Source organism: Kryptolebias marmoratus, linkage group LG4 (genome assembly GCF_001649575.2).
Source record: "Kryptolebias marmoratus isolate JLee-2015 linkage group LG4, ASM164957v2, whole genome shotgun sequence".
In the NCBI taxonomy this organism is placed as follows: Eukaryota; Metazoa; Chordata; class Actinopteri; order Cyprinodontiformes; family Rivulidae; genus Kryptolebias; species Kryptolebias marmoratus.
Window position 1 is genome coordinate 25,171,975 of NC_051433.1, and position 14,602 is coordinate 25,186,576.

At 40.7% G+C, this 14,602-nt stretch overlaps 1 protein-coding gene across 8 annotated transcripts in view; it reads left to right on the plus strand.

Moving 5' to 3' along the window:
* chl1b (cell adhesion molecule L1-like b) overlaps positions 1 to 14,602 on the plus strand; it is a 99,589-nt gene that overhangs the window by 42,488 nt on the left and 42,499 nt on the right. For all 8 annotated transcript variants that reach the window (XR_005233099.1, XM_017426965.3, XM_017426958.3 and 5 more), the window contains exon 2: positions 11,925 to 12,107. Coding sequence is in view for 7 of the 8 variants with exons in the window: in XM_017426965.3 (XP_017282454.1) it covers positions 12,008 to 12,107 (100 nt within the window). In the remaining variant the exon portion in view is untranslated. The remainder of the gene's footprint in view (positions 1 to 11,924; positions 12,108 to 14,602) is intronic.

Sequence of the window (14,602 nt, forward strand, 5' to 3'; positions counted from 1 at the left end):
AAAAACTGATAGACAAACAATATTCCATTTTCTCCAGGAATCCATTGTGTATCCAGCAAAAAAAATTGTCCTATTAGGGTAAGTCAGCTCTCCCAAAGTCTTACTGTCTTACTGTCAAGAAAATTTGATCAATTGCATTGAGAGACCAGCTGATCAGATCCATAATTTATGCATTTTGGCGAATATGCAAAGAGAGGCTCCGAAAAGAAATCAGGGCAGAGAGGCAGGGAGGGAGGGGCGGATCAGGAGACAGAGAGACAGAGAGAAAAGAAACACGCCCGCCTTCCACCAGGCAGAGAGAGAGAAAAAAAGTATAACTTATAATATAATATAAGTTGTGATGGACTTAGTAATTCACAAACCAATTTCCGAGTTGGGTGGAAACATTGATGTTGCTCACTTGATGGTTCTCTATTAGCAGTAGTAGCTAGAAGATACCACTCCCTGTTTTATCTTCCTCCTCCTACTAGTAGGAAACATGTACACAACTTACATAATATGTGGCTCTTGTTAAAGTAATTATTCTCTTTCACTTAATAGAAGCCAAAATATTTCCAAACACTGACTTTCAATGCAGGAGGAGCTGCTATGTCTCTGCCAGCCATTTTGTTCTGGTCTCTACAAACAGTCTGGGTGCTGCACTTCAAAAGGCTTCTTTTTGTGTTTCTCAACATAGTGTTATTAACATTAAATAATAATCAATTTTTTACACTTTTAAATCAATTCAGAATCATTCATGACTGCACTGTGATGCATCGAAAAATAGATTATAACGCCCATACCTAATTTTAAATGACTTATTTGGTGGGATTTTTAGTTGTAAATATAAATGATGACCAAATCTTTTCAGGTCATATTTAAAAATCTTAAATCTGTCCTTGAGGATATTCCATTTGATTTGTTTCAGCGCAGCCTTGGGTCAACCCTGCTTAGCTGCACAGGAACTGGGCCACATATCCGGCAACTGAGTCAAACAGCTTACCCAGAGTAACACTGTCCAGATGTTCTGCTGTGGCACAGAACGGAATATTTAAATAATAAATTTCAGCAAGCAGGGAACACTTTTGACTTGATGTTTATGAAATACCTTGAGGGTCTGCAACTGGATGAAACAGCGAAGACATTTCCACACCAGTGTGTGTGTTTTCTTGTTTTTTTTGTTGACAGCAATAAATTGCTTCAAGGTCTGACGGTAGTAAGGATTTGGAATATAAGAGCCATCAATCATGTCTCGCTGTGGCACAGTTTCGTCCGGGGAAATTGCCAGCATCGGTCTGACGAAGTGAACGAATGTGGAGAGGAGATGGCTGCGCTAGTTCACACAAAATAATCATCCTGTCCTCACACTCCAACTTATGAATTCATCTCTCTGCTGCCTCCTCAGCGGGGATCACACACTAATGTGATTATTGTCCTGAGCAAGGGGCACTCCTGTGAGACTTCAAAGAGAGCAGATCAGAAGGAAATGAATAAAAAAACTGGCTGTGAGCTGTGATGTGTGCAGGTGCAGTTCACTATCTGAAACCTTTTCGGTTGCTTTTAACATATGAACACATTCAGGAACACCAGGACATCACCATGTTGCTTTAGCAGACACATCTACATCCTGCATGATTTATAGCTCTGTTATGTCACACGCTGCACTGAGCACTTCATGTTTTTTAATTAAACTTTCAAAGCTGTGGAATATGATTAAAAATCGGAATTGCAAAAGAAGGAAAGCTGTTGTACACGAAGAACCTACCTAACGGTCTTATTTTGTAGCTTTTATAGTAATTTAGCTTGAATAAGCTGTAAGCAGGACTTTACATTTTCTAAGCAAAAACTGCTTTCAGACACAAAAGAGGAGCTAATTAGAGGTTGTGGAAAGCCTTTGTGTCCTTGTTTGTGAAATAAAAACAAAATGTGTTTAGAAAAATTACTGACAAGATAAAAAGCTCTTGTTGAAAAGCCTTCAAGCTGTTTCTTTTTTTTGACAAATGAACCAGATCCTACATTTTCTACGAGTGGCAACTGGTTGAGTTCAATTCAGTTTATTTATATAGCGCCAAGTCACAACAAAACTCATCTCTGTTTAGCTCCCGTACTGTACAAAAACATTCAAATACATTATAAAGAGCCAATTAGTAAAAGTTATCTATCTAAGGAAGCCAGCAGATTGTGTTGAATCTTAACTTTGTTGCAGTCTCCCATCCTGAGCAGCACACTGGCGACAGTAGAAAGGAAAATCTCCAGTTTAACAGGAAGAAACCTTCAGCAGAACCAGAACCAGGTTCAGGACGAGGAGCCATCTGCTCCGACTGACGGGTTTGAGAGGACAGGAAAGAGATACAGACAAACACAGATGACTGGTCCAGGTGGAGTTTCTATTGAAAGTAAAACAAAGAAACACACATATTAAAGATAGAAATAATTACAAATATAAACACAGAGAGTAGAGCAAGTAAAGACAGCAGCAGAGCACCAGACCAGGTTTTCCCTTAAAAGCACTCCAAGTATCTATGTAGCCCATGTTGTTTTCAGGACACCACCTGAACAGCTAGTGGTTGAATGATGACATATGTCTAAACGTGTCATTGCTGGTCAGATTGGGGAGGGGACCAGAGAAAACTATGAAGTCTGACATAGCTTTTGCAAAACAACATGTCCTACAGCTGGATATTCAGCTGCTGGCGTGAATGTCCAGCTATAGGACTGCTTTCAGCTACATAATGCTCTGCAGTGTCACTGCAGGTTGTATTCAGCGCATCCCCTTGTCTCACTGGGGAGGAGAGTTCGTGCGGGGTCATGTAGGTCCTTCATCATTAGTCCATAAAGAACACAGAGGTCATAAACTCTATGGTTCATCAGTGTAGCCACTTTATATCTGTGGCCAACAAAGCCTTCATCGTAGAAAGGCTTTCTTCATTCCTCCAGTCTAAGTTTTCTCCACCTAGTGTCTCCTCATCCTCACTTCCACTTCCAGTCCCCTCGTCCTGCAAAAGCTACAGACTCTTAAAATATTAATGACACAGTAATTGAATTGCCTTGCTTTTTGAAGTGCAGTAGAATAGGGCCAAATCTCAATTAGATAAACATCTTATTAATCCAATTTCCTTATCTCATTAGGCTTCCTGTGTCTCTGTTCTCCTCTGCCACTAATATTGGAATAATAGATAAACTGCATGGTAATGCTTTTAGAAAAGTACTGATTATACAGGTCCCAAAGGTTAGTAAACAGTCTCTTTTGAAATAAAAAGGAACGCAGAAAGAAAAACAACAACTTGGAAAAAAAGGTTAAATTTATTTCTTACATAAAAAAAAAATTCTGACCTCATAAAAGCCTTTTCTTTTGAGATACAGTGTTTGAAATGTGTAATTTAGATAAGATCTTGAATGCATATTGCCTTTCATAACAGGGTTTTAAACTAAAATCATCTAATGTTGAGAAGGGACAGAGTTATAGCTATTTTGGTTAAACCCTAAAAATCTCATGTGATCTGTTAGCATTCATAGTATGTATTGGTAAGAACTTTAGAATCCTACTACACCAAAGTTTAGCTTAATATCTGAAAAATTCACAGAATTGTAGCCATTTTTGTGTAGGCTAAGGTGAATTGGCTGTGCCACCCGCCTTGAATTAGTGACTGCAAAATGATTTAATTAATTACTCAGTTTCAGATTTTCAGTCAACAATTACCCTTTGAGAGTTTCATTGAAATCTGTCAATTGGTATATTTGCTACTTGTACAAACAAATGAACACAGAGACACAGGCAAGAACATTGTCTCAAATCTTTATCTCCCTTTCTTTTTTGCCAGCAGGCAATAAACATTTTGTACACTTTTTGCACTCATCAGAAGCAACACAAGCCAGTTAATGCTTAGCTTTAATCAGCTTGGCCATTGTTTTAATTGCTCTTGTAAATCAGATGGGAATCAGTGAGGAGGTATTATCAAGACTGTGAGAGGGAAGCGTGCAGTTGATGTGTTCCAGCCGTTGGTCTTTAGCAAAGAGCATATTTTAATCCAGCCTGACAAGACGAAGATCTGCTTAATCCTATTAGCGGCTTGCACATTAAACTACAGTAGGCCCACACTTCGCCGCCCGCTGCTTTTGTGTGAGAAACGAGCAGATGGTGCCAAATTAACAGCCCACTGTAGTGAACTTTGAATGGCCAAGCTTGGACCCCCACCCTGTTTTGAAACAACACACAAGTATGAAGAATTCTCTAGGAAACAACTTGCTGGTGTTGTATTTTTTAACACATGTTTCTTATTGTGCATGTTTCTTTCTTTACAGAGCACTCTACATAAAAGAAGGATTGTGTGATGGATTAAAAATAGGTGGAAAACTAGACCAGAGAACAAATGCATGAATGGTTTGTACAAAAAAAAAAGAGAAAGACTTCCGCACGGCTTTGAGGTGGTTCTGGTCCACCATACGGCGTCTCAGGAGGGGAAAGCGGTGCAGCACCAACACTGTTTTTAGTGGGGATGGTGTGCTGCTGTCCTCGACTCGGGATGTTGTGGGTCGGTGGGCGGAATACTTCGAAGACCTCCTCAATCCCACCAGCACGTCTTCCATTGAGGAGGCGGAGCTTGGGGACTTTGTGTCGGGCTCTCAAATCTCTGGTGCTGAGGTCACTGAGGTGGTTAAAAAGCTCCTTGGTGGCAAGGCTCTGGGAGTGGATGAGATTTGCCCGGAGTTCCTTAGGGCTCTGGATGTTGTAGGGTTGTATTGGTTAACGTGGCTCTGCAATATTACGTGGACATTCGGGGCAGTTCCCCTGGATTGGCAGAGGTGGTCCCCTTTTTCAAAAAGGGGGACCGGAGAGTGTGTTCCAAATACAGAGGGATAACACTCTTAGGCCTCCGTGGTAAGGTCTATTCAGGGGTTCTGGAGAGGAGGGTCTGTTGGATAGTCGAACCTCGGATTCAGGAAGAGCAGGGTGGTTTTCGTCCTGGTCGTGGAACACTGGACCAGCTCTATACCCTCAGCAGGGTCCTTGAGGGTGCATGGGAGTTCGCCCAACCAGTCTACATATGTTTTGTGGACTTGGAGAAGGCGTTCGACCGTGTCCCTCAGGGAATCCTGTGGGGGGTGCTCCAGGAGTATGGGGTACCAGGCCCTTTGATACGGGCTGTTAGGTCCCTATATGACCGGTGTCAGACCTTGGTCAGCATTGCCGGCAGTAAGTCGGACTCGTTTTCGGTGAAAGTTGGACTCCACCAAGGTTGCCCTTTGTCACCGATTCTGTTCATAACGTTTATGGACAAAATTTCTAGGCACAGCCAAGGTGTCGAGGGGATCTGTTTTGGTGGCCTTAGGATTGCGTCTCTGCTTTTTGCACATGATGTGGTCCTGTTGGCTTCATCAGGTCGTGATCTACAGCTTTCGCTGGAGCAGTTCACAGCCAAGTGTGAAGCAGCTGGGATGAGGATCAGTGCCTCCGAATCCGAGGCCATGGTCTTGAGCCGGAAAAGGGTAGAGTGCCTTCTTCGAACGGGGAAGATGTCCTGCCCCAAGTGGAGGAGTTTAAGTATCTTGGGGTCTTGTTCATGAATGAGGGAAAAATGGAGCGGGAGATCGACAGGCGGATTGGTGCAGTGTCTGCAGTGAAGCGGGCATTGTACCGGTCTGTCGTGGCGAGGAGAGAGCTGAGTCAAAAGGCGAAGCTCTCTATTTACCGGTCGATCTACGTTCCTACCCTCATGTATGGTCATGAGCTTTGGGTAGTGACCGAAAGAATGAGATCGCAAATACAAGCGGCTGAAATTAGTTTTCTCCACAGGGTGTCTGGGCTCTCCCTTAGAGATAGGGTGAGAAGCTTGGTCATCCAGGAGAGACTCAGAGTAGAGCCGCTGCTTCTCCATGTCGAGAGGAGCCAGTTGAGGTGGCTCGGGCATCTGGTTAGGATGCCTCCTGGACGGCTCACTAATGAGGTGTTCCGGGCACATTCCACCGGGAGGAGGCCCAGAGGAAGACCCAGGACACGCTGGAGGGACTCGGCTGGCCTGGGAACGCCTTGGGATTCCCCCGGAGGAGCTGGCCCAAGTGGCTAGGGAGAGGGAAGTCTGGGTCTCCCTACTTAGACTGCTACCCCCACAACCCGACCCCGGATAAGAGGAAGAAGATGTATGGATGGAACCTAATGTGAAAGGTTTTTTTGTCTGTGAGGGGAAACTGAAGTACATGGAAAAAAATCCATGCATGAGAGCATGCAAACTCGACCCACAAAGACCAGGAGGCAAACCTGCGACCTTTTTGCTCTAAGGCGACAGCGCTAACCACTACTCCACTTTATTCAGTAGGAGTTTGATCCTTCCTGGCAGCTGCTTTAATAGTCATGTCAGTTTAGTTATGGCACAAAGAATACTTTTATGTAAATGACTGAGTAGGAGAGTGTCCAGGGTTTCCCCCAGTGTATTATAAGCATGTTGGGCCGCCAGGCTTTGTTTATTGTGAAATAAGTCATTTTTTATACCGAAGACTCCGTGCGGTGTATGTTTTTAAGTTCGCACGGACTGCGTGCGCCTTGCTCTATTCAAAATGGTCAACTTCGGTGCTCTAGCGGAGCTGGTTTACCTGTATCAGCATTTATATGATCCCTCTGTGAGAGATCACAAAGATAATCAAACGGCTCAAAACTCATGAAAGGAGATTACTGCTGCAGTCGATAAAAAGCAGTGTTTATAGATCACAATGGTAAGTTGAGCTGAAGTTCAGAGGGTGGCTTTACAAGACCGAATACTGTAAGCATGTTTTGTAGTGAAAATATTAATATGACACGTGCTAATTTGTCCTTGTTTAACAATAAAATTATGCTATTAAATTCAGCATTAGATATGTTTTGTTGTTACATGTAGTGATCAAACATGCAACCTGTGCCTCAAAAAGCACAGCACAGTACAGTACAGTACAGTACACAGAACAGTGCATCTCTCTGGTTTTCAGAGTTCTCTGTTGTTATTCATTGGCCTTGACGTGAGATGTGTGTTGGTGCCTTGTTTGCACTTTTTCATTTATTTTAATTTAATTTATTTGTAAATGTGACTTAAATTAGGTGCAATCAATTAGTTTTTATTTAAATTTTATTTTTGTTTAAAAAAGTATTTTAAAAGTGCCTTTTTGTAAAACTGTAGTTGTGTAAATATTTGACACAAATATCTTACAATATCACATAATAATTAGCCATATTTTTAACTTTCCTGTCATCTTTAAACATTTGTTTTTTACTAAATCACGGTTGGCCGGCGATCAGCCGGCGAACGGCGACCTACCACCGGGCTTAGCCTCTTTTCTGGGGAAAACCCTCAGTGTCTGTATTCAGCCTTTGATAAAAATGGAAGTAGAAATCAGGTTTGAATCTTCGTGTATCGTTTTATGATGATTGAGAGTTGTATTTGTCATCCCACAAGCTTAAACTGTTGGAATCAAGATGCACATAGAGTGAGCGTGCCATTTGTATTGTGGACAAATGTCAGAAATGTTTCTTTAAGTACAAGTCACCGGAAGCTGCAGAGTGGTGCAGTGTGCGGTGGTTACTGTAGTGAGAAGACAACGTGAAGAGTTGTGGAATAAACATATTATCAAGAAGGAGGTGAAGTAGGGCTGGTTGTTAAAAACACGTCAAACGATTTGATAGTGAAATTTGATACGGGTTGTAAAAGTAATGTAAGAACAGACAAGAAAATAACAAGTGGAAAGAAAAAATAAATCTAACCAACTGTGGCAGTTTTTAGGAATTGACTTGCTCCATCACATTCTCCTGAAGTAAATTTTCATAATCTGACAGATTTTCTTAGCAATAAAATGTTGTTACGGGTAGATGAATTTACACTTGAGGCCCATTTTGCACAATCAGGTGGATCAGATGGTTCTAAATCCTTCATAGAAGACAGACGATCTGTATCAGTGTTTAGGTTTTTTTTTTTTAGTTTTGAAACATCTGTTTCCCTCTAACAGTAAGTGATAAATTTCAAGAGACCAAAACTGTGCATTTACTCTAATTGGCTCTCAATACTGTAGATAAGCCATGAATAGCCGTTTTGGAACATTTTTACAAAAAGGGAAAGGTTGTGCATATAAAAATGGTTTGGCCACGCTGATGAGGAAATGGTTTATTATAGAGTGTTCTAAGTCTGTCAAGTCAGAAAGACCCCTAAAGTACAAAAGTAGATCAAACTTGGCCTGCACTTTATATCCCCTCATGTCCCCCCTCTGGCACTGAGCTCCTGTCCCCTCTGAGCTGACTATAAGGTTGGAGTTCATGCTGGCCTTCCCACAGCGAGCAGCTTTTAACCTCCTGCCAGCTTCATCAATCTCAGGATGGTGTGAAGGCTCCCGAAAGGGGCAGGGACAGAACCAGCCTGCGGTCTGTAAATCAGGCAAGCTTTGTGGGGTAGGACCTCAATAATATAGGCACCATACCCTCTGAGTTCAACATACACATTATCATTCGCAGCAGTTAGGCTGTGGGCAGGCCCCTCTCAGCCAGATGGCTGGGTTGGTCCTCCACAAATGTGTACGCAGGGGAGAATAAATTAAATAAGAAGGCCCAGTTTGAATTGAATGTAATCCATCTAAGCTGGTGTTAAGAAGGTAAAAGATTTTGGCCAGCAACATAAGACAATGAGTAACATTCTCTTATGAGGATTATAACCCCCCCCCAAACTCACCACATACACCCTTTTTACTTAACCCGCCCAATCTCACCAAAGCACAAACCAGAGCTCTTACCTTTTGACTTTAATTTGTATTCAGCAATATAAATCACAGTGTCTGGCCCAGGGCATTTTCCTACATGACTTATAACTTTGAAACATAAATCTTATGCTGATACTTCAAATCATTAGGCATGGAATGTGATTGAGTGGAGTTTATGTGGTTCATGCGTACCACTTGGTGATGCAATAATTGGGTGGGAAGTAGAGGTCACATGTTAGTTTAGGGAGGTCCGTATCGAGGCATGGTCCGCTGTAGAATTCTGATGGTATGATTATCTTGAAATAAAATATCATGGTTTCAGAGTATTAAAACAAAAGTTTTAAAAACACTCTTTTTTGCTTTTATTTAAAAAAAGAAATGCAAATTCTAATACTATTGTTCCTTTAATAATATGCGGTTTCTTAATAATGCTTATATGTATAATTGTATAATAATACCAAATATAATATTTATTTATAGTTTGGCCAACTGTTATATTACTGATAAAACTCTATAAAGTGATTTATTCAGATTAGCTTTGTAGAGATTCGGTAGAGTGCTGTATGAATGTGTGTGTGGATGGGTAAATAGGGCACAAATTGTGTTGTAAAGCACTTTGAGTAGTCTGGTTGGCTAGAAAGGTGCTATATGAGTACAGTTCATTTACCATTTATGTTGTGTAATGTGCACTCATTTAGCCTACATAGTGAGCCTGCAGTAGGCAGTTATTTTACTTGCTAACTTGCTAACTCTTGTGGCTTGTTGCAAACATTTGTTTCAAAACAGTGTTACCTTGAAAAGCAAGATGTGTGTGACTTCTCTGGTAGACAAACCATGACTGACTTGGTTATCGGCCGGATAAAATGTGCAATCCATCAACAATGTTGTTTTTTTTTACCAAGCTTAAAGGTTCAGGGGAATTCCTTCCTCAGCTACCATGCACAACTGAAAGACAGCTATTGAACTATTGTCTGGCTTTAAGGCATTTAAACTAAGAATGGTATGATGGAAAAATGTAGTGATTTTGACACTGTGACTTGTTACCCCCACGGTATACCTTGAAACTGGTAAAAGACCAATCCTTGTTGGTGCTCAAAGTCATTAAGCATGAATTGTGATGGAGAGAGATTTATGTAGCTTATGTATAGCCCTCTTTATGTGGGACCTTGGTGATGCTGTAGGACAGAGGTCACATGTTGATTTAGGAAGGTTAGTATGGAATATTGAGTCAGTTAATACCATTAGGAAAGGATCAAAAGTTCAAAGTGCACATTCATCTGAAAACAAGCTCGAAGGAGCAAAATCAAAATCAGTTGACCACAACTCCTGTAGTGTTTTGGTCAATTATTCAATTACAAGCAGGAGCTTGACCTCTGTGTTGCCTTTTAATTTATCAAAGCAGGAGGAAAATTACAAAAGAAAGAAAAAAAACAAGCTCTGTTGTGGGAAACAAGCTCTCTGAAGAGATTGTACAGCTTGTTGAACGTCTGGTATTTTCTATACGGCTTATATCTTGGTTACTGCTGCTTAACAACGCCTAAAATGTCTTTTTTTTACCTCTAATTGGATTCTCTATCAATGTTACAGTATGTGCAATTGAGGAACTTTATCGGTGTTGTGTTCCTCGCTCGCTTAACCACTTCTGTTGTGGAGGAACATCATCAGACTCCCTCTGGACCAACAGCGTTATGAGTTCACATTTCTCCAAATCTCTGTTTGCCTGTTATCACTCTATTTTGTTTTTACAGGGCACGTTAGCTGTTGAGCTAATTACTTTAGTGTGACCCACTAAGCTGGGTCAGAGCCAATATGAGGAGGACTAATGAACTGACACCCCAAAGGGTTTCCAGAGCATTGTGGTAGACATTAGAGCTCACAGACCTTGCTCTTATTCATCCTTCTCTGGTTCAGTAGTCTGGGTCTTTGCTTATTATGGTCCAGACTCTGGTCTGTTAGCTGGAAAATGATGCAGTGCAGTGTTCTCCCCAGCCTGTCAGTGTGCGAGTGCAGACAGCTTACTCTGTCTGACTCTTAACTATGCATACGTTTTGTGTCTCCCCCAGGCAGCTGTGTTTGCAGCAATAATAGATAAAATTGTTGCTGTATTTTTAAAGTCATTCAGTCCTTGTTATCAGAAAAATGCAATCACAGATCAAAAACAGCACAGTGATTAAATCAGCTTAACTTTAATGCTAATTTTGATACAGATTTTTTCTTTCAGATTAATTTCCTTTTTCTTGCAGTCAAGCTGAACATCTGCCATGCATCTACATGCTGCTGATTTGTTTATTTAATTCATTTTATAGTCATATTGCCCTTTTGCCTTTGACGCTGGGCAATAATTATTTTGCCCATGTCTGTGTGCATGCACATGTTTGTTTGTTTGTTCTGTTTGCAAACTAACTCATGAGTCACTCAGCTGATTTTAATGAAACCTTTAGGAAGTAGTCACTGGATTTATAGCTACATCTGAATAACTTTTGGAGTCAACAGATTCAAGTTGGTCATCAAAGGAAAATAAACTTGGTAAACACAGAGATAGCTGTAACTAAGTGATTATTATAAATATTAAGCTTAAATATTGTGTGGTAGTAGATGAGAGTCATTCATAACATATACTCCAAGCTCATGCAAGACTACGCCAGATATTTGAATATTGCAATGCAATAACACCTCATGTTATTTTCACGGTTTCACTAAAAAGGCTGAAACTCAGCATGTTTCTGAACATGAGATGATCTTAGTCTAAAATTCTGGAATCAAATGCAGCATTCTTGAGGAATTCTAAAACCTTTAATTGATATTGAGTTCATGCCTGGTTTTATTTTCACACTAAATTCCTCGTTTTGCAGTCAAGTTGACCATCGTTCATACATTCATCTAACTACAGGCTTTTGATTTTTTTATTTCTTTCTTTTTATGAATAACACAAAAAGTAGTAGTTGTGAAGCTCACCTCAGCAGGTAACAGATAATGTTGAACCTAAGGGGAAAATCTCATGCAAGACTTGAGAAGAAGTGAGTATGTTTTGTCAAAAGCCAAATTTCAACCAACACACAGCCGGAGTCTCTGCAGATGGAAAACGAAAATGTACTGTCCGCTGTGTTCTGCAAGGCTGAGCAAAGAGCAGTCGGGTTCCCGGTCACGGGGGATTGATTATGTTTGGGGTTTGCCTTTCTGTCTGCCAACGCGTGGGTGGATTCATGGGGCCTTCTCCATCTGTGCTGCTTTCACAGGTACGGCACCACCTGCCCTCCAGAGAAATGAACTGAGGACAGCACCTGTTTGTTGAGAACAGCCAAGTACCTACAGTGAAACCATGAGGTTGCAGAGAGGTCCGAGACTTGCCGCCATGCTGATCATGATCACCTGTATGTGTGCCTTCCATACAACCACAGCCATGGACATTCCTCTTGAGGGTGAGTACTTATCATACATTAAAACTCATAGACAAGCTCATAGATGATTCAGTCCCGGTGAAATAGAAAAGGCAGCTTGCTCCCTTTCATTCCCTTCAGGAATGACAATGTAAAACCAATAGTTATATTTAAGCTTAAACAGAAAAGTGTTAAATTGGGTGAAGCTTGTCGTTGAAAAGGGAAGTTTACAAATGTATGACAACTACATTGAAACAACATCTGCAGAAATGGACTTTTTTTTTTTTTGCTTTTGTTTCACTTCTCCTGACATGAGTTATAACATCCCCATCAGCAACTGAGGGATTTGAGCAAGAAGGTCTGCTAGGTGATGTTTATAAAAGGAGAAGTCAGACGATTTGAGTCAGATCAGGGGCCTCAGCGATGAAACAGCTGCTTAGGATTCATAATGAAACAAGACGGGTCACGAAACATGACATATGGACAAAAATAACATTTATAAAAGCATTTGCACAGTCGCTGTGTGCACATATTTCAGTTTTGAAATTCCGCCCTTTACATGCAAAGTTTTACCCATAAATGGTCTTTTTAAAGTGCCTCATGTAGCTTGATGCTGTCATGCGGGTGATTGGTGGCTTCTGAGGGGAAATTGTGTCAAAAACCAAGAGAAAAAACAGACCCAACACAGAGTGAGGTACTAACCGGCTAGGAAGTGAACTATCTTTCACCCCGCAGCATTCTTTTTCTTCTAAAATTTCATATATGTAGTCCTCTTGCAGCACCAATGCATCCTCTTGTGAGGATTTGAGTTATTTTTTAAGTTTGTTTTGTATTAAGTTTATTGTCTTTTCAATTCTATTGTTTCTTGTTGTTTCTGTTTATTTTTTTATGTTAAGTTGTTGTGTAGTCTGCTCCATGTGCCCCCTGTGTGCCATCACTCTTTTTTCCAGTAATTCCCATGTCAGTCAGCCTCTTACTCTTACACCTGTTTCGTCTTAGTAAACCTGTTTCTATCCCTTGTTACCCTCAGCCTTTAAAACCTGTTCATCTCTGTCCATTATTCACTGGCTTATTGTTGCTAGGTGCACTGTCTGGTTTTCTCGTGTCAGCCTTTGTGTTCCCGGTATTGCCAGTGTTTGTATGTTTTTGTTATTCCGTTTTTTTGCTGTCATGTCAGCCCTTTGTTTTTGTTTCTTCTTAAACTAAATTAGTTTGTCTTTGAAGCTCTTTCTGTGTCTGCAATTTGGCTCCAAACCATCCAACCACCTAACCTGATACCTGTTTGCTGCAATTTGCAGAAGTGTTGCAGCAAAATTGGCATTACTGCAGTCCTTCTGTTTGTTCCACATCTAAACAAAATAATCACACAAATCTGGGAGATACCCACTTCTCAAAGTAATTTTATTAATGCAGATTTTCACGTATTAGATTAAAGATATCGTTAAAAAATACTGAGTATGGTGATTTTGTTAAACATGGGTCAAAGTGCAATTTTTAATATTTTTATTTTCAGACCTAGATGTACTGAAATAAAGTATACAACAAAAAATGACAATGGGTTGAAAAGAACCCCAACTTGGTTTAAACAATTCAAAACTGAAAAGTGGTGTGCATATATGTATTAGGTGGTAGTTGTGGTTCAGTGGTTAGAGCACCACCTTTTGCAGCAGTTCCAGCAGCAAGTCTCTTCAGGAATATTTCCATGATCTTGGTTCATTTAACCACTGGAAATTTTCTTTTTTTTAAATGACCAAGCTGCTCCAGCTTTTTGATGTTGGATGGGTGCTGCTTGTGTATGGAAATCTTTAAACCAAACCAGAGATTCTGATTCCAGAGGTCTAGTCATTGACTTGGACATTTCAAGACAAATAACTGGTTCTCCTTAAGCCTCTGGAATGTTGCTTCAGCAGTGTGTCTAGTTATTGTTGGACTGGAAGGTGAACCTACGTCTCAGTCTCAAGACTCTGGAAGATGCAAGCAGGTTTCCCTCTAACATTTTTTCAATATTTTATGCCATTGATTTCTCCTTCAACTCTGACCAGTTTCTCAATCCCTGTTGATAAAGGGAAAAAAAATCCCCTCTTCATGATGCTGCTACCACCATGCTTTATTGTGGGGATGGTGCTCTCATCATCATAAAAAGTACCTTAACATGTTGTTGTCCTTGACGGCCAAATAGCTCATTTTAGTCTCATCTGACCACAGCACCTTTTTCCACCTGTTTGAGGAGTTTCCAAATTCAAATTCCATTATATATTTTTTTCTTTAAGTACTGGCTTTTTTGTGACCACTCTTTGATGAAGCCCAGCTCTGTGCAGCTTAAAGTAGTACTATGGACAGATCCTCCCAGCTCTGCAAAAAAGTTGCCCAGCTCCATCAGGATGTTTGGCCTCTTGGTTGCTTCTCTGATCAATGCTTCACAGGTTCGTAAGATTTTGGTGGGCAACCCTTATATGGCAGGTTTGCTGTGGCAGTAGCATCTTTTCATTTTCTAGGAATGGCTTTAAAGATACTTAGATGTTCAGGATTTGGGATAT